Genomic DNA, 16,285 nt, shown 5'->3' with positions numbered 1-16,285 from the left:
ACAAACAAATTAACAAACAAAACCCAACAACAGCAATCCCCCTCCTTCTCCAAATTTCTAATTTCCTGCACTTAAAACAACTAAGTCCTAGGCTATCCTTATAATTCGAGGATCTTAGGATCTAAATGAAGGATTCGACAACTTTGAAACCCTACACAAACCCAAAATTTTACTTTTATTATTTACTAGTTATTAAAGTATCCTACCTTCCTGATTAAGGAAGGTTGGATGGCAGCAAGGACCGCGGAGGCACAGGCGAGAAGTGTGAAAAGAAGAAATCCCAGTTCTGCCTGGAAGACTGCCTGTGAAAGAGCCCGACTCCTCCGGCAGTTCCACGCCGGGTTTTGCAGGCGGCCGCAGCTGCCTCCCCTGTCTCTCTTACCTCCTTGATGTTCGGCACTATTTGTGGCCGGCGTGGTGGAAGGACACAGTGAGGTTCTCACCCCCGCCCCCCGCTCCCATCCCCAGTTCCATCAAAGCGAACCCGGGCCAGCGCAAGGATCTCCGAGTTGCGAATGTGCTGAGGCTGGGACTGTCACTCATTCTCCGATCAGCGCGTGAACGCAGCTCGGCAGCGGCTGGCAGGAAACAATTCTGCAAAAATAATAATACTCAGCCTGGCAATTGTCTGCCCCTAGGTCTGTTGCTCTGCCGCCGTCCACACTCGCTGCAAGGGAGGGGGGGGCAGAGAATTTACCGCGGCAAGAACATCCCTCCCGGCCAGCACATTACAATGCTGCAAACTAAGGATTTCATCTGGACTTTGTTTTTCCTGGGAACTGCAGGTACATTTTCAAAATTAATATTCGCAATTTGATTTGCTAATTGCACCCTCCCCCAACTCCTCCCCCCGAGGAACGCTGTTATTTGGGGTGGTTTTACATGGAATGCTAAGAGTGGTCATTTTCGTTGAGCTGAGGAAGGAGCGCGTCGCCCTTGCTGCCCACCCGAACCCTCCCGGGCTGCCTGGACTGGGGCAGCCTCCCCGCGTAGAGAGCGCCAGGCGCCCCTCCAGCTCGCCCGCCCTTCCCACTTTGTGTGCCCGCTGCGCTGGGAGCGGAGCAGCCCGCTCCCGGGACGCTGCGGCCGCGCCGGCGATGGGCAGCGCTCCATCCCCGAAGGCGGGTGGCGGGCGGCGGAGCGGGGGAGGCCGCGGTTCGGTGGTGCAGCCGCACAGGCTCGGGTTCTGTGGGGAAGGGGCTTGTCAGCCCCGGTTCCGCGAAGACTGAACAATAAGGCCGGGGCAGCCGCCCCCGATCGTTATTTCCCTGGGTCTAATAAAGTGGGGCTCGCCGCCTTTGCGCCTTTAGCCCCCGCCCCGGCCGAATAACGGTTTGAAAAATGGGGCGAAATGGGCAGAATTTCAGGGCTGTGTGGCCGTTGTTGCACCCCCGTCGGTATGACGTTAGTTTTTCATTTGCCAAATATCTGGTTAGTTGCAAAGCCTGCTCTCGGCCCGTAGCAAGAGGGATGGGAGGATCGAGCGCCGCGTTTTGACAGGAGGAAGTGCGGAGGGGCGGAGGGCGAGGAGGGCGTGATCGGGGCTGCCTGATGTGTGTGTGCGCGCGTGTGTGCGCGTGTGTGCCTTCACACGCACCGCGAGCCCCATGTTGCGTGGTGCGAGAGAAGAATGGCAGGTAGCCGCCCGAAACACCTCGCCCCAGTCTCCTTTCTTTGGGCGAGGTTCCCGACCCTGGCAAAGTGCGAACAATAGGAGCTGGGAGGAAGACAGTAGTGATGCTGCCGCGGGTGGCGGAGGCTGCGCCGCCGCCCATAAAACCTTGGCGGCAGGGAGGGAGGTTTATTTCATTTGGGGTATTTCCATCCCGGCCTCCCTGGAAGATTCTTCAGTGCGTGCCCACCCTTCCCTCCAGCTGCTCACCCCACCCCACCCCGCCCCACCCCAGGATTTGCGTTTTGGAGCTGACGGACGGGGAGGGGGAAGAAAAGGAACAGGAACCGGAGAGAGCTGGGTGGGGTGGGCAGACATTCTCGGTGGGGGGCGTGTGCTGGGAAGCGCCCGAGGAAAGCCGGGCGGAGGGGTCTCTGTGTTGTGGCCGCCGCTGCCAGCTGCCGCTAGAGCTGCCCTAGACGGCCGAACCTGGGTGGGGGAGCGCGCGGGGCGGGCCGGGGAGCACCCAACGCGACCCCTCCCCGGGCGGCACGAGAGCCGCGCTCCGCCGCCACCTCCAGCTAACTCGGGTCCCTCCCATGGCGACCAATCAGAGAGAGGCTGGCTGGGCGGGAAGCCGCGAGAGGCTTTTATTTCGGCGCGGGTGGCGGCCGGGAGCTGCCAGGACAGTCTCCCGGTGCTCCAGCGTAACGGTCTCTCTCGCCCCACGCCGGGAGGAACCCCGCCCTGCGACGGGGTCCCCAGCCTGCCCAGTTTCCGAGGAGATAAAATGGAGTCTAGGTGGTTACCGGGAGGTCTCCTGGTCTGGCCCGCCCGTGCTTCCCCACTCGTGCCTCCTTCACGCCGACTTGGAGCATCCCTCCCGCCCCTCTGGCACACACACGCCCGCGGAACCGTCCAGACCGGAGCGTGCTGCCTGGGAGGGCGCAGAGGCTGGGCGCACCGACACGCGTGCGCTGACCAGTGGGCAGGGGGCGAAGCTCTGGGCGGGCCGGGGGCGGAGCCTTGGCAGGGGTGGTGAGGAACCCCGTGCGGGGGAGGGGGAGGGGGAGGGGAGGGGGAGGGGGCGTCGGCCAACCCCAGCTGGCTTCTCGCTCTGTACCGGCCGTCCCCGGGTCAGCATCCCGCCCCCCGCCCGGGCATGCCCTCCTTTCCCATCGTGTCCGTGGGATTCCCGGGCGCGATTTCCCCGCACTGCACGCGGCGGTGTGTGTCTGGGATGTCCCCTCTTCTAGATGGGGGCGTAACGGTAGAGACCTGATCTTTGGTAGGCCTTTAGGGGGGATCGACCAGACGTCCTTTCCAGCGTCGTGATGTGTGTAACTCTTGGTGTTGGGATCCCCAGGGAATTCCAGGTTGGATATTCAAGGCTGCCCAGGCAAGGGTGGCATTCTGACCGGTGTTCTCTGGAAGGAAAGCGTCCTCGTTCCTGGCCCTAGTAACGTGAGGATGGGAAGAAGGCAGAACGGGAAACACATACAAGGTTGCTTAACAAAAGAAAGAAGTTGAGTGGTTTTCCAAAGAGAAATAATTTTCCATTAAAGTATTGTTTTTACCATAGCTTAAAAAAATGTAGAGTTCAAGTCAAAGGATCAGGACGAAAATAAAAACGAAAACACACACACATACGTTTTGTTGTTGTTGTTGTTGTTTGGCCTGCAGTGTTCTGTTGTCTCCAGGGACAATGGTTGCTCAGTCTCTGCTCCACTGGGCTCACATGAAAATTTAGATGTAAGGTGTGCTCACCTTAATATACCAAAGGAATCAGGTCTGCTGCCCCTTTGTCATTTTGGTGTCTTCTGCTCCTTAGGAATAAAGTGAAACGTTGTGGAATTACACAGCAAATTTGAGTTTATTCTAACTGCAGTTTTAGATGTTTTGTGGAAAAATCGTTTGATTGAATGATCTGGAATGGTTGTTAAGTCATACGTTTATTTGATAATTTTATAATCCTCTCTGCCAGTTTAACTTGGAAGAGTCAAGGAGTGATCAGGACTGCTTTTCTAACAAGTAGCACCAGATTAAGAACAAAGAACACATTTGCTACCCAAAAGCTAGCTTGCACTGTATTTATAGTATATATAATATCATTTACTAAACGAATTAAGGTATGTTTCAGCGGAGTTCGCAATGAATACAGTTATGGTGAGCTATATTTTTTCACTGGTTTTCATTTTAATATCAGTAATGTATCTTTCTGAACAAAATTTAACGGAATGTAATAAAGCCATATTTAAGAATGTGGGAAACCTTTTACAACTCTGTCCAAAAACCGAAAAGTTAATTTTCTTTCAACAACTATTAGCATATTTTAAAATATTGAAAATAACCTAAACTTTATTTAAAATTCAACAGAATTAAATGAAAAGAGAATAAAATCCAGACATTGTGGATGCTTGGCCTGTCACGTGTTTAATAGCTCTTGAGTTGCTATTCCCACTACAAAGATTCTAAAGATCTGCCAACTGGGGCTAAGTTTTCATTAGTCTAACACTTAACATTGTTTTTTAGAGTCAGTTTTCAAGAAGCTCCCCCTGTCTTCCCCCAACACACTGAACTTGATGATTTCTTTCCAGATACATTTACCCAGGGTCTGTTTTTTAAAAAATAATATTAAAATAGCAGAAAACAGCAGGACACATGCATGTTTAATAAAGGAGGTTCATCCAAGTCTCTATGCTGATTGATTAAACTAAGGGTTTGTTGATTTAAGTGGTTACTGTTTCTCGAGCTTGATAGTTCAAGAATTAAGGCACTAATTGTTTGCCAAAAAAAAATTATGGTGTGGGTATGCTGTTTGCAAGGACTGTAGGTGCTTAGTCAAGGCAGCAGGAAGAGAGAAAAATTAGTCACTGGAACCCCGAATTCTGAGTTTTGCATAAGTGCTTTACTTTGGAATACATTTATCATTAATTGATTTCCTCAAATAGGTAATATGTCATTTAATGTAAGTAATCTATATTTTTTCTTAATAGGGAACAACATCTTAATTGCCTTTCAAAATAGCACCATTTCATCATTCAAATACTAATCTTTAGACATGACAGACGTTTTTATTTGCTGCAGAACTCAGTTTTGTAAATTACAGACAGCATCTTGTAAACTTTACACTGCTTGAAATACAGGCTTTGGAATTTCTGATCCAAGCACTGAATTTTTAAGGCGACAAAGCCTCTATTTAATATTAGTTTGATGAATTCCGCACGTTTATGGTCTTCAGAGTTACAGAACTGGGGCTGCTTTCCAGACTGAAAGGGACTTCAGTGCTGCTGGCAGACCTCCAAAGATATTTTACAGACAGTTCTTCCTGTCTTGGTGGAAAATAAGTGATCGACTACCTGTTGCTAAAGAACGGTTTGAACTTTCCCTGCTGATCTCGGGTTTGTGGTGCTGGAGAGCAGAACCAATCGACAGGGAGGGGAGAGAAGGGACTGGCACCTGCCCCCGTCAGTCGTCTGGGAACCATCACCCTGGGAGGAGACAAAGGCATTTTAAAAAGGCTCTCCTGCACTATTTAAGTATTGAGCTTCCGAGTACACACATGTCTTATGCTGTCAATATAAATATTTTAATGTAAATTCCATAACTGATGATTCTTCGGTTTAGTCACCTAACGGATATATAGGCTAAGAAACTTTGGGAACATTAAAAGAAGTGACAGGAAATTATACGCAGCATTTTTCCAGTCTTAAAAATGAGTTACAAATTAAACGAAATTGAAAACATGACTCAACAGGCCATGTAATGATAATAGCTCTTTGAGCTTTGAATCAAGAAGACTAAAGGTTAAGATTCCTTTAGTCAAAAAGGAAGAAATAATACGATTCAGAGGAGAATTTTATACATCTCTTCAAATGGTGAGTCTCTGAGCAATATTGTCAGAGACAGCCTCTTAGGAAGAGCGAATGCCCAAGGACTTCTCCGAGTCCTAGTGAATAGGTCTCTGTGAGATCCCAAGTTTTCCATATGAAAAAAACATGTAGTGAAACTATTATCCAGGTAGATGTACTTACTGCTGTAGAGCAGTGCAATGCCGAAGTCAATCTGAAGGTCAGAGGCACGTCAACTCTAGCCCTTTTTGTTATTACCTCTTGGTGCCAAACTTTATAGACCATTTGCTGATGTAGAGGGACATAAATTATTTGGCGTTGCCAGTGGTGCCATTACACTCTTTTATTTCACGGTGTTGAAATGCTGTCTCTTGGCTGAAGATCCTCATTAGGGGCCTTGCCTTTTGATGTTGTCCTGGGTGCCAAATGGCGGCTTTTCGGGCACTTTCATTGTATCACACTGTTAGGCCACGTCTGCATGCAGCCACTGAGTTCACTGTTTTCAGTTAGGTAGACACACTTTTCCCTTCCTGCGGGATTAATTTAGCTTCCAGGCAATCACTCAAAGAGAACTATACTAGAAGGACAAGACATTTGGTCTATGTTGTGTATGTGTGTTTTTGATTTAAAAAAAGATTTTAATAAACCTGTTAGGCATTCGTTTTCTCTCAGATATATGTAAATATGCTTGCCTTTCAATTCAAAGATTGCCTCACTGGTATGACTTGAAAGGCCTCTGTACAACTTGTATTCCACTGGATACTCTCCCTGAGTAGTTTTGATTTGGAGCTGCAAACCCTGGCAACATCTGGCCCTGTTTTCCATCCTGTATCATTCCTGAGAGATCTGATTACCTCACCATTTAGGAATATTCATAGTGGTATCACACTGTTGGAGATTGGGTTACAATAGGTATTCTCTTAAATACTTCATCAAATATGTTGAGTGCCAGCTTTTTATCATCAGCTCTGTGGGGAATTACAAAGCACCGTGATGACCTAATTTCTGCTGTCAAGGAACCCTGTGAGTAAGAGAGCCTAGAGATTAAGTGTGGCCAGCGGCCTAGGGCCCTAGGGTGAAATCCCAGGCATACAGACCCTTTATTAGCTCTTTGATCCTGGGCAAGTCAGTTCCCTTCTCTAAGTTTGTTTCCTCTTCTGTGAAATGGGAAAATTCGTAGCACCTACTTGGTAGAGATCTTGTGAATATTTTCGAATGCACATGAGCTGTGCTTATTAAGGAGAAAAAGGGATGTATATGGGTCTAGAAAAAATAATTATTCAGACATAATGGTCTTGTTTTAGACAGACTTTAAGAAGAATGTAATAGGAACTCTACTTCAAAGATGAGAACTAGATTTTTTTTTAATCTGTTTTTAAATATGCCTGCGTGTCTTGTTGGTTTATGAATACTTCAGAGAGAAAAGGGTCTCCTTATGAGGTTGAAAGCCGTTAGCACAGGGATGCATCTGGGTCTCATGGGGGCCAAAAGGTCTACAATTTTGAATGCCCTTTTTAAGGAAAATTCAGTACTCTCTTGCTTTCGACCGTTAGAACAGGTCATCAGGTCCCCATCTCCCCCAGAGCCTTGGAAGGACCCTGTGTAACGGAGGAACCCATGCAAACTTCTGACCTGCCATAGCAACTGTGTTGGTCTCCTTGGGCCCACTCGCTTGAGAATACAAGCTAATTGTTCCAATGTGTTAAACATGTACCTTGTAAATGTTGTGTGCTGCTTTGAACATTAGAACCATGTATCAAAATCAAAGTTATTTTTGAAAAGAAAAAGCTATTTGACCTTTATTTTATAGAATATCTTAGGTGAGATCTGAGGTGATTTAATATGTCTCACTGCTGATATTTTTTGTAAATTACAAACTGGAATAAAATAAGGTAATTGATATTATTATTCAAATGAGTCAAACATAAGTGCCCTATTGGTGAGGCAGGAAGAGGTTTGCCAGCTAAAGGCATATGATACTGGAGAAGAGACTGAAGGTTTAGCTATCAAAGAGGGAATAAACTGAATATATAATCCCAGTAAGTGTGTCTTAATCATCACTGTACAATTCACAGAGTGTTTGATACGCATTATATCTTTTAATCTTCATATCTTTTATTCGGTAAATATTTATCAAGCACTTATTGGGTGTTGGGTGCTAGGAATACAGTGGTAGACTAAACATAACATCATCCCTGTTACCTAAACGTACATCATCCCTATGTAGAGCTTCTAGTCTAATAGTGTGGAGGAATATAGACATTAGCAAAGTAATTCACACACATCTTTATAATTATATATTCTGATTAAAAACTAAGGAAAGGAGAAGGGTGCTATGAGAGATTATCGGGGGGGGAATCTTTCTTTGGGTAGTTGAGCGAGTGAGCAGGTAACGTTTAAAGAACTCTCTGTGAAGTAGGAAGGACAGACGCTCTTCTCGTTTTAAGGCATGGTTGATTGACTACTTAACAAACATTGGTTGAATCACGACAAATATTCCTGACTTCCTTAATTCAGTGAACCTTCCTGAAACCTTGTGATGGTCAAATAGTTTCAGGAATTGTGCTCAGTTTTGGGTTATGAAGTCAAGTAAGATATGCCTCTGCTTCTAGAGCTTACCATCTAGTGTTGGGGAGAGACATACTCTACTTACAAATAGAGACATGGATTAAATGCCATTGGAGCACAAGGAAGGAAGCAATTAACTCTGCTTGGGGCTCCCTTGAGCTGGGCGTGGGGCACCAGTTTGCCTTCACTGGATGGAACAGGAAGAAGAGGTGATTCAGCAGAACCAACACACGGAGATATGAATATATACAGCCACGTTTGGGGAACAGTGTTGGGTACTGTTGAAGTGGCCAGACTTGAGGAGAAAAACCAGTTCTCTAAGGGCTGATTGTGTTAGGTCTTGAAATAGAAACTGAGTCTAAGAAGGGGTAAGTGATTTACACAGGTGAAGCTGGGACTATAACAACATTCGTTGGCTGAATTTCCTCCTTTTTTAAAGTTAGGATAATTTGAATACATATAGCCTTGGAATACGAGCCAAGCAAATGTGAATTTGCTTGGCTTCTGGGCTGACCGATCTGATGGAAGTGAGGGGGGCAGTGGTAGGTGGAGGGCAGTATCAAGAGCTTTGGAGTCTGACAGGTCTAGGTTGAGGTCACTGTCACTGACATTCTGCAAGGTGCTGCCCTTTTGAGCCCGCTTCCCCTGTGTAAAATGGAGAAAATGACACCTCCCTTACGGATTTTGGTGAGCTTAAATAAAATCACATATGTAAAACAGGTAATATGCTGTAGGTACTCAATATACCTATACCTTCTTTTAAAAGGTTCATCCTGCATGGAGGTTTTATTTGAAACCTTTATTAAACAGGTGTGCTGTGAATGTGATGTGCAGAGTTCTGTGCTGGAGGCTGAGGGGAAAAACAAAATACATTTAAGCAAGTTATACCAGGCCTGCAGAGGCTTTCAGATGGCTGGGGAGAAACCACTTACTTTGTTCAAACACTTAATCCTGAAAGGTACTATGTGAATAAGTGCCTAGAAGGAAGGAGACGGGTAATAATTGTGAGAATTGTTCGGAAAGGCAAAAATTGTCTTGGTTGGTTTAAATGTTTGGAAAAAGATGTGGCAGAGCTAGTACTTGATCTGAAGCTCCGGGGACATAAGGATAAATCAGAGGAGGAAGGACCCAGCTCTCTGTAGGAAGAGAAGCATCTAGCTAGAGGATTATTGGTATTGAAGAGCAGTGAAAGCAGATTGGATATTGGGACAAATCTTATTAAAATTTTAAATGCTGCGCAAAGGAGAGGGTGCTGCTGGAGATGTAAGAGAAATCATTTAAAAAAATATTTAAGAGTATAGTCAACTACAGCAATTGAACGTCTGCTGTGCTAGGCTGTGTGTTTGTTGCCAGCTAGGAATTCGCAGAGAATTAAGTAGGAGCAAATCAATAGAGATCGTTGCAGTCCTTAAGGGGAGTTTTGGTTTTATGCAGCAGCCACTATAGTGGCTGGACAAAATCATGAGTTGGTAAAAGGATTTTTGCTGCATTATGAAAAATCAGCTAGATGATGGAGGACCCAGAGGTCAGGAGATAGGAGAGCCAGTTGAAGCCGCTTTGAAGGCCAGTGAAGTCTAATGAAATTCTTTTGCTTGATGGGGTAGGAAGATGTGTATGTGGGGAAATGAACTGTTGGGCTTAGATTAAAAAGATTTGGGTTCAAGATTTCTCTCTGCCACCAACTGCCTAGTGAATCTGTGTGAGTCACTTAATATCTTCGAACTGTAATTTCCTCATTTGAGTAGGAGAAGCAAATAAAATAATGTATGTGAATGCACTGCAAACCAAAACACTTCACAACTCTACCTTTTATTAATAGACGCGTAGCTGAAAAGTCTTATAAAAATTAAATTCTATATATCAGAGGGGCTTGTTAAAGAAATCCAACTGCGATATATTTTAAAGAACAGATACACTTGTAATGGCTTTGGATAAGGATAAAAAGGACACACACAGCTGACATGTTGGAGATGACAAATCAACCAGAAGAGGTAGATGTTAGGTCCAAAATGGTAGCTGACTGAGAGAGAGAAATAATTTTAAGCTACAAACCCAAGGTAATGAAATAATCATGGTACTGTCAGTATGACGGGGAATTGAGAAGAGGGGTTACCTTGGATGAAAGATGGATAACCTCAGTTTTATACGCATTAGGTTTTAGAAAAAATTTGGGCATCCTAGTGTCTTAACTTGTATGCAGGTTGTGGGTGGTGAAATCTATTCAGTTGGCTTCCACTAGCATTAAAAAGAAGGAAGGAATAAAAGGAAGAAAGAAGGAATGGAATAGAATAGAAAAGAGAGTATGTCTTATGTAGTGAGGGTAGGTATTGTTTTGTTAAACTTTTGTTGACCCGGTTGTGATGGAAAACATATATCATGTTATGACTCAGGTCAAAAAAGTTAGAAAGCTAATCCTCATAGATGGAGGAATATAGGACTAGAGAAAAGGTAAAACTATCTGTAGTGCAGAGAAGGGACAGGATAGAGATTTAATGGGTTTTGGGGGAGAACGAGAAGAGAAGTAGTGACAGTGAAAATACTTACTGAGCATCTCCGAAATCTGTTAGCTGCAGATGTAAAACAAAACCCCAAAACTCTCAAGTACAATTCCTTGATAGCAAGAGAGCTTACTGTCTAGTGGAGAAAGAAAAGACAACTGGGAATACCAGGTGGCATTTAAAGCCAGAAATGTGGCTAAGATTGTCGAGGCAGGATAAAGATTACCTGTGCACCAGGAGAGATTGGAACTCTTCTCAGTGTAAGTGAGCTCTGAAGGAGGTTGTAAAGGAAGGATTTAGCGTGGATGAGGTACATTACTTGGGTGTTTGCAAGGAAGCCCAGCTAAGGAGACCAAGAAGACTGAGAGTCGTAGTAGTCTATATTTTTATCCTCTTTTGGTGGAGAGAAAAACACCATGAATTAGAACACGTACATTGTGGAGTCTTTATCACACCTGAAGTATTTATGTTGTTGTGTTTATGTAGCATCTAGAATGGTATCTTGTCCATAATTTAGAAAGTGATATTGAACAAAAAAAGGTAACCAGAGCCTCGTGGTATGAATGCCTAGGTAAGAGAAGGATGATAATGTTAAGTGGAAGAGTTGGAAACAAATAGTATTTATAAGCATGATCCCAATTTTGTTTTAAAAAATCTCTTTCACTTCTTAAGACTGGAAGAAGATTAATTTTTATACTATCTGAGCTTTCTCTAATGAGCTTTATGTTCAGATTGCAAAACAAATAGTGCAATAAAAAAGAGGTGGGTAAGAGTATAAGGAGGATGAGACTCGAGTAGCATCTTTAGATTTGGAGGAGAGTGGTGATCTTAGAATAATTTCAGCTGGATGGTGAAATTCAAGTTCTTAGAATCAAAGACTGAGTAAGAGCTGATATCCCGGGCACTTGACCAAAATGAAGGGGAGAAGAGGTGTTCGTTGGGAAGGCTTTAAGCTGAGGGCCATCTGGGCACAGGTACCTGCACACTGAGGGAGAGAGCCAGAAGAGGTTGGCGAGGCAATGCACCTACCTTTTAAAAAATTTCAAAACATTTTTATTATTGCCAGAGAAATCCCATGCCCATTAGTCATTACTTTTCATGCAAAATCTTTTGAAGTCTGTTCTGCCTGTCACATATTGGATGCGTTGCTTTGATCAGATCAGCAAAGGAGTGGAAATGGTTGAGATTGACCACTTTTCTAATGTTCTTTTATTCATATTTCATCTGCAAGTGTCCATTCTGTCCACATGAGAGACTGCCCATCACCACTTAAGCTGCAGTTGCTGTATGATGTTTAGATTTAGGGCACAAATGGAAACCTTAAAGATCTGCTATCCTGAGCATGAGAAGATCTAAATTCAATACAAACACTTTGATTTAAGTTATAGTTATAAATTATCTTCCTTTTTTTTAGATTGGGGTATAGTTGCTTTACAATGTTGTGTTAGTTTCTCCTGTACAACGAAGTGAATCAGCTATATGTATAAATATATATCCCCTCCCTCTTGGACCTTCCTCCCCACCCCCCCCAATATCTTCCTTTCTTAATTTAGCATCTCTTTTTGGTGTTTTAGCGGCAGTGCATATTTTAGGGCGCTCTCTGTAGGTCTTTTATATCAAACTTGATTTTGAAAGGTGGCTCTCCTGCTGTCCATGGCCTTGATCCAGTAATTTAATCTCTCCAACACTCAGTTTATTTATGTGTGAGACAGGGATAATAATACCCACCTAAAAGGGCTGTTGTGAGGACAAAATGAGGTAATTTATACAACTGTCTGGCACATAGTAAACTCAGTCATTTTTCCCCCATTTCCCTTCTTTCTGCTAAAGTTCACAGTGAAGGGTGTACAGTTAGTGCTGGACTTAGATATTGATTATAATTAGAATCACAAATTTTCCATTTATTTTTCATCCTCTGAGAGTTCAGCATTGAACTCACCGTGAGTTGCAACTGAGTTGGAAACGCTGTGGCTGATTGCTTAGCTGCTTTACCTTCCAGGAAAGCAAAGTCATCTTGATTTTGAGAAAAGTGGAAGTTTAAAACACAGATTGGTTTATATAGATTCTATTTGCATAGAGTTAATGTTAAATCTGTCAATGGTGGAGCCATAATATTTGAAGTAATGGTTGCTGATAAAGAACCTACTGGTGATACTTGATTAATATGGAAATCATTTGTCTGGCAACCTTTATTTTTTGGAACATGAAGAATGAAGAATTAAGGGAAAGAGTGAAGAAGTGAAGGAATTCAGCCTCTGGATAGCCAAAATACACATCCCCAAAGCCCATGCACTGAATTGTACACACTTGACTCATAGGGAAGCCCTAAAAGCCCTTAAACCTTTATTCACAAAGAGCCCATATATTCTTAATTAATTTCCTAGATTCTGCCACATTTATAAAGATTCCTAGATTCAGATTAGAATCAAATGAAACATGACCACTAGGTACAGGTACACTGATGGTAAGAAGATGTAGTAACTTTGAATGGATGGAAAAATTATGAATCAGACTCAAGAACACAAAAAAACATGTCAGTCCTAGCCATTTAGTATTTGGCTTAAAAGGAAGCCCTATACAACACAAATGCCAAGGGCATGTCTCTAACACAGTGTAGTATAAATAATGCCTATTTATGACTAAACCTCATTTTCAAGCAGCAGGCAACAATTATATGGACACAGTTCTTGAGCATGTGTCTTTAGTGTTCAGCTCTGTACTAGGTGCTAAAGGAGTTAAGACTGTTTTTCCATATAGTTGGAAAAATAAATCAAACAAACGTAGGTACCATTATCTTCACCAATGGCAAGTTGGAATGAAAGAGGCAATGTAGTTAGTGTTACTCATCTGGAAAATCTACTCATGACACATTCTAATCCCCAAGGATTTAGGACAAAGGAGATTTCATATTTCATTCTTATAAAGTGACTTCGTTATACTGTTTGGCTTCTCAGCTTGGCTTGAAGCCCATAGCTATTTATTTACCATTAAGATAAGGTGGGTCAGCTAGCTTGTTTCTTCTCTGCTAAGTTATACTAAATATATCTTGAGATTAAAGATCCTACCTAGTCAAGCAATTGGACTTAATTGGTTGTCATGCCTCCCTTCTCTCTCGAGTTTTTTACTTTTAGCAGAATGAAATGTCCATGTTTAAAAAGTCAGTTTTGGGCTTCCCTGGTAGCGCAGTGGTTGAGCGTCCGCCTGCCGACGCAGGGGACACGGGTTCGTGCCCCGGTCCGGGAAGATCCCACATGCCGCGGAGCGGCTGGGCCCGTGAGCCATGGCCGCTGAGCCTGCGCGTCCGGAGCCCGTGCTCCTCAACGGGAGAGGCCACAACAGTGAGAGGCCCGCGTACCACAAAAACAAAAAACAAAAAACAAAAAAACCAGTCAGTTTTATAAGACTTGTAACAAAAATCATTAGTCCCCTTCCCCAACCCTTTCTACTCCTTCTTACCCCTCCAACCATTGATTTTGACTCCCCTAAAGTAACCACGTTCTACTCCTTTAGCTGTTTCCACATTTTTTATCTCCATATTTATACTTTCTTAATTTTCAGTCTCAGGTATTATTTATTGACTTTTTCCTGTACGCACTGCCCACCACCTCCTACTTCCTTTACCTTGGCCTCCCAATATAGCAATTTTTCTATTTTTGGTTAAACCAATATTTAATGTTTACATTATTATGACCAAGTAACTATTTTTCACAGCTGAGCCTTGATGTATGCTATGATTTTATTCCTTCTACAGTTTTCTGGATTTTTTTGGAGTTTATTATGGCCTCAGTTTTCTTTAGCTTAGTTTTCTACATACCCATCATTAATTCATGGTCAAGTTCTCAAACTGAAGTATATATCCCCTCTCAATATGTTAAAACATGGTTATTTTTTTTCTTCCTCTCAGACACGTATCCTAGACCTAACCCTTTTTTCTCAGTCTAGACTATAAGTTTTCTAGGCTGGTGGCAGTTAATTTATATTTGCCTGATATATAATTCTCTACATTGGAAATTGTTTTCCCTGAGAGTTTTGGAGGTGTTGCTCCAGGTTTTCTAGCTTTCTGTGTTGCATTTGTGAAATTCAGTGCATTCTAATTCCTGATAATTTGTATGAAACTTGTTTATTTCTCCTATAGAGACTTTAGGATCTTTTCTTTATAGTGTTCTGAAATTTCACTATGATGTGCCTTGATGTAGGTCTGTTTTCATTTATTGGGATAGATTCTCAGTGGGCCATTTTAGCCTGGAAATTCATGTCATTCAGTGCAGAGAAATGGTCCTACCTCATTTATTTGCTATTTTCATATCTTTTTAATTTCTTTTTCTGGAACTCTTATTCAGAAATTGGATTGATTATCTGACTTTTCTTATCTTCTATCTCTTATTATTCATTTCTTTGTCTCACCAGGCCCCATCCCTTATTTTCTGGGAGGTTTTCTCAGTTTTTTGCCAATATTTCTATTGAATTTTATATTCAGCTGACATATATACCATATAAAACACATAACTATATAAGCATATAGTAAAAATTTCTAAGAGCTTTTATGTGGTCTTGATGTTCTTTGGTAGCACCCTCGTCTTGTTTCTTGATGCAATAATCTTTATATTGCTGAGTATTTTAGAAAATTTTCCTGCTTCCTGTATTGTCTCTTTTTCCTTTGAATTCCCCTTTATTGTTGGGTTTAGTATCTCTGCTGTGTTTCATATTGTCTCACTTCATTTCTGAAATTCTAATGGTCCTGGGCTGTCTATGGGTAATTAAGGGTGAGACACTGAAAAGCTGTGGGGAAGCTCCATGTGGGTGGGCTTCACCGCAGAGTGATTCTGCAGAGATCTGGTCCCTTGGGTGGGGGACGTCTGCATCCACTCATTAGTACCTGCGTTTTGTCTTGTGCTGATCAGCTGAAGAGAATCCAACATTTTGCAAATTATAGGGTATAAGTCTTCTGACTGTTCTTTTTCTCTAAGCTGAGTGGGAGAAATGGTTTGGGGGTATTTTATTCAGTTGTCAAGATTTCATTTAATCCTCCAGTTTGCAGTGGGGCATTCTGCCCTCAACAATGCCTGGTATCCCCAAGAGCAAAGTCCCTGTGATTTAACTCTCCATTAATAAAAATGCAGTCTTTTACTGGCGTGAGGAAGAGTGCAGGATGGGAGATAAGATAAATGGCTGCAACCCTCCTATGGGGTATGTGTGTGTGTATGTGTGTGTGTGTGTGTGTGTGTGTGTGTGCATGTGTGTGTGTGTTGGGTTGAAGTTAGTGGTGTGAGAAGGCGTGTGGTAAGAGAGGAATTGTGAGTTTTAATTTTGGAGCAGACTGTGAGAACCCTCGGGTGACCCGTCTCTTTCAGTGTTCATAATTGGTACAAGTCAAAGCCTATTTTTGAAATCTTTTATCTCACATGGTTTAGTATGGAATTTTTGAGATTGGAAGAAGCTTGCACAGTTCTTAAAGGAAAAGGTAAAGGCTCCAGGGGTGCATCAAAGGCAAAGACTTAAGAAGATGAATGTTAAGGCAACTTCAAGGGAGTTGACAATTCAGGGAGTTAGGGCCTGTCTCAGATTGTTGAAGAACCTTTTCTGAACTAAGGAGCCCTCAGAAGATGCCAGGGTGGCCTGAGCTCCCACATTTTTTTGGATATAAAGACATGGGCTTGGCAGTGATGCTGCGAACCAGAATAAGAGCAGTTTCATGAACACATTTGCAAATGGCTGTGTCCCAGACTTGTTGGGTAGCAGAAACATTCACTTAATTT

At 43.1% G+C, this 16,285-nt stretch overlaps 1 protein-coding gene across 6 annotated transcripts in view; it reads left to right on the top strand.

The window, feature by feature from the left end:
- Positions 1–459: 459 nt before the first annotated feature.
- NCAM1 (neural cell adhesion molecule 1) overlaps positions 460–16,285 on the top strand; it is a 319,807-nt gene continuing 303,981 nt past the window's right edge. For 2 of the 6 annotated variants that reach the window (XM_033860451.2, XM_073807901.1), the window contains exon 1: positions 469–785. In XM_033860451.2, the coding sequence (XP_033716342.1) occupies positions 734–785 (52 nt within the window). In that variant the 5' untranslated portion in view covers positions 469–733. 6 annotated transcript variants of the gene reach the window in all.

This window comes from Tursiops truncatus, chromosome 8 (genome assembly GCF_011762595.2).
Source record: "Tursiops truncatus isolate mTurTru1 chromosome 8, mTurTru1.mat.Y, whole genome shotgun sequence".
Taxonomy (NCBI): Eukaryota; Metazoa; Chordata; class Mammalia; order Artiodactyla; family Delphinidae; genus Tursiops; species Tursiops truncatus.
Note: the sequence above shows the minus strand (reverse complement) of the source record. Positions and strands in the feature narration are given on the sequence as shown.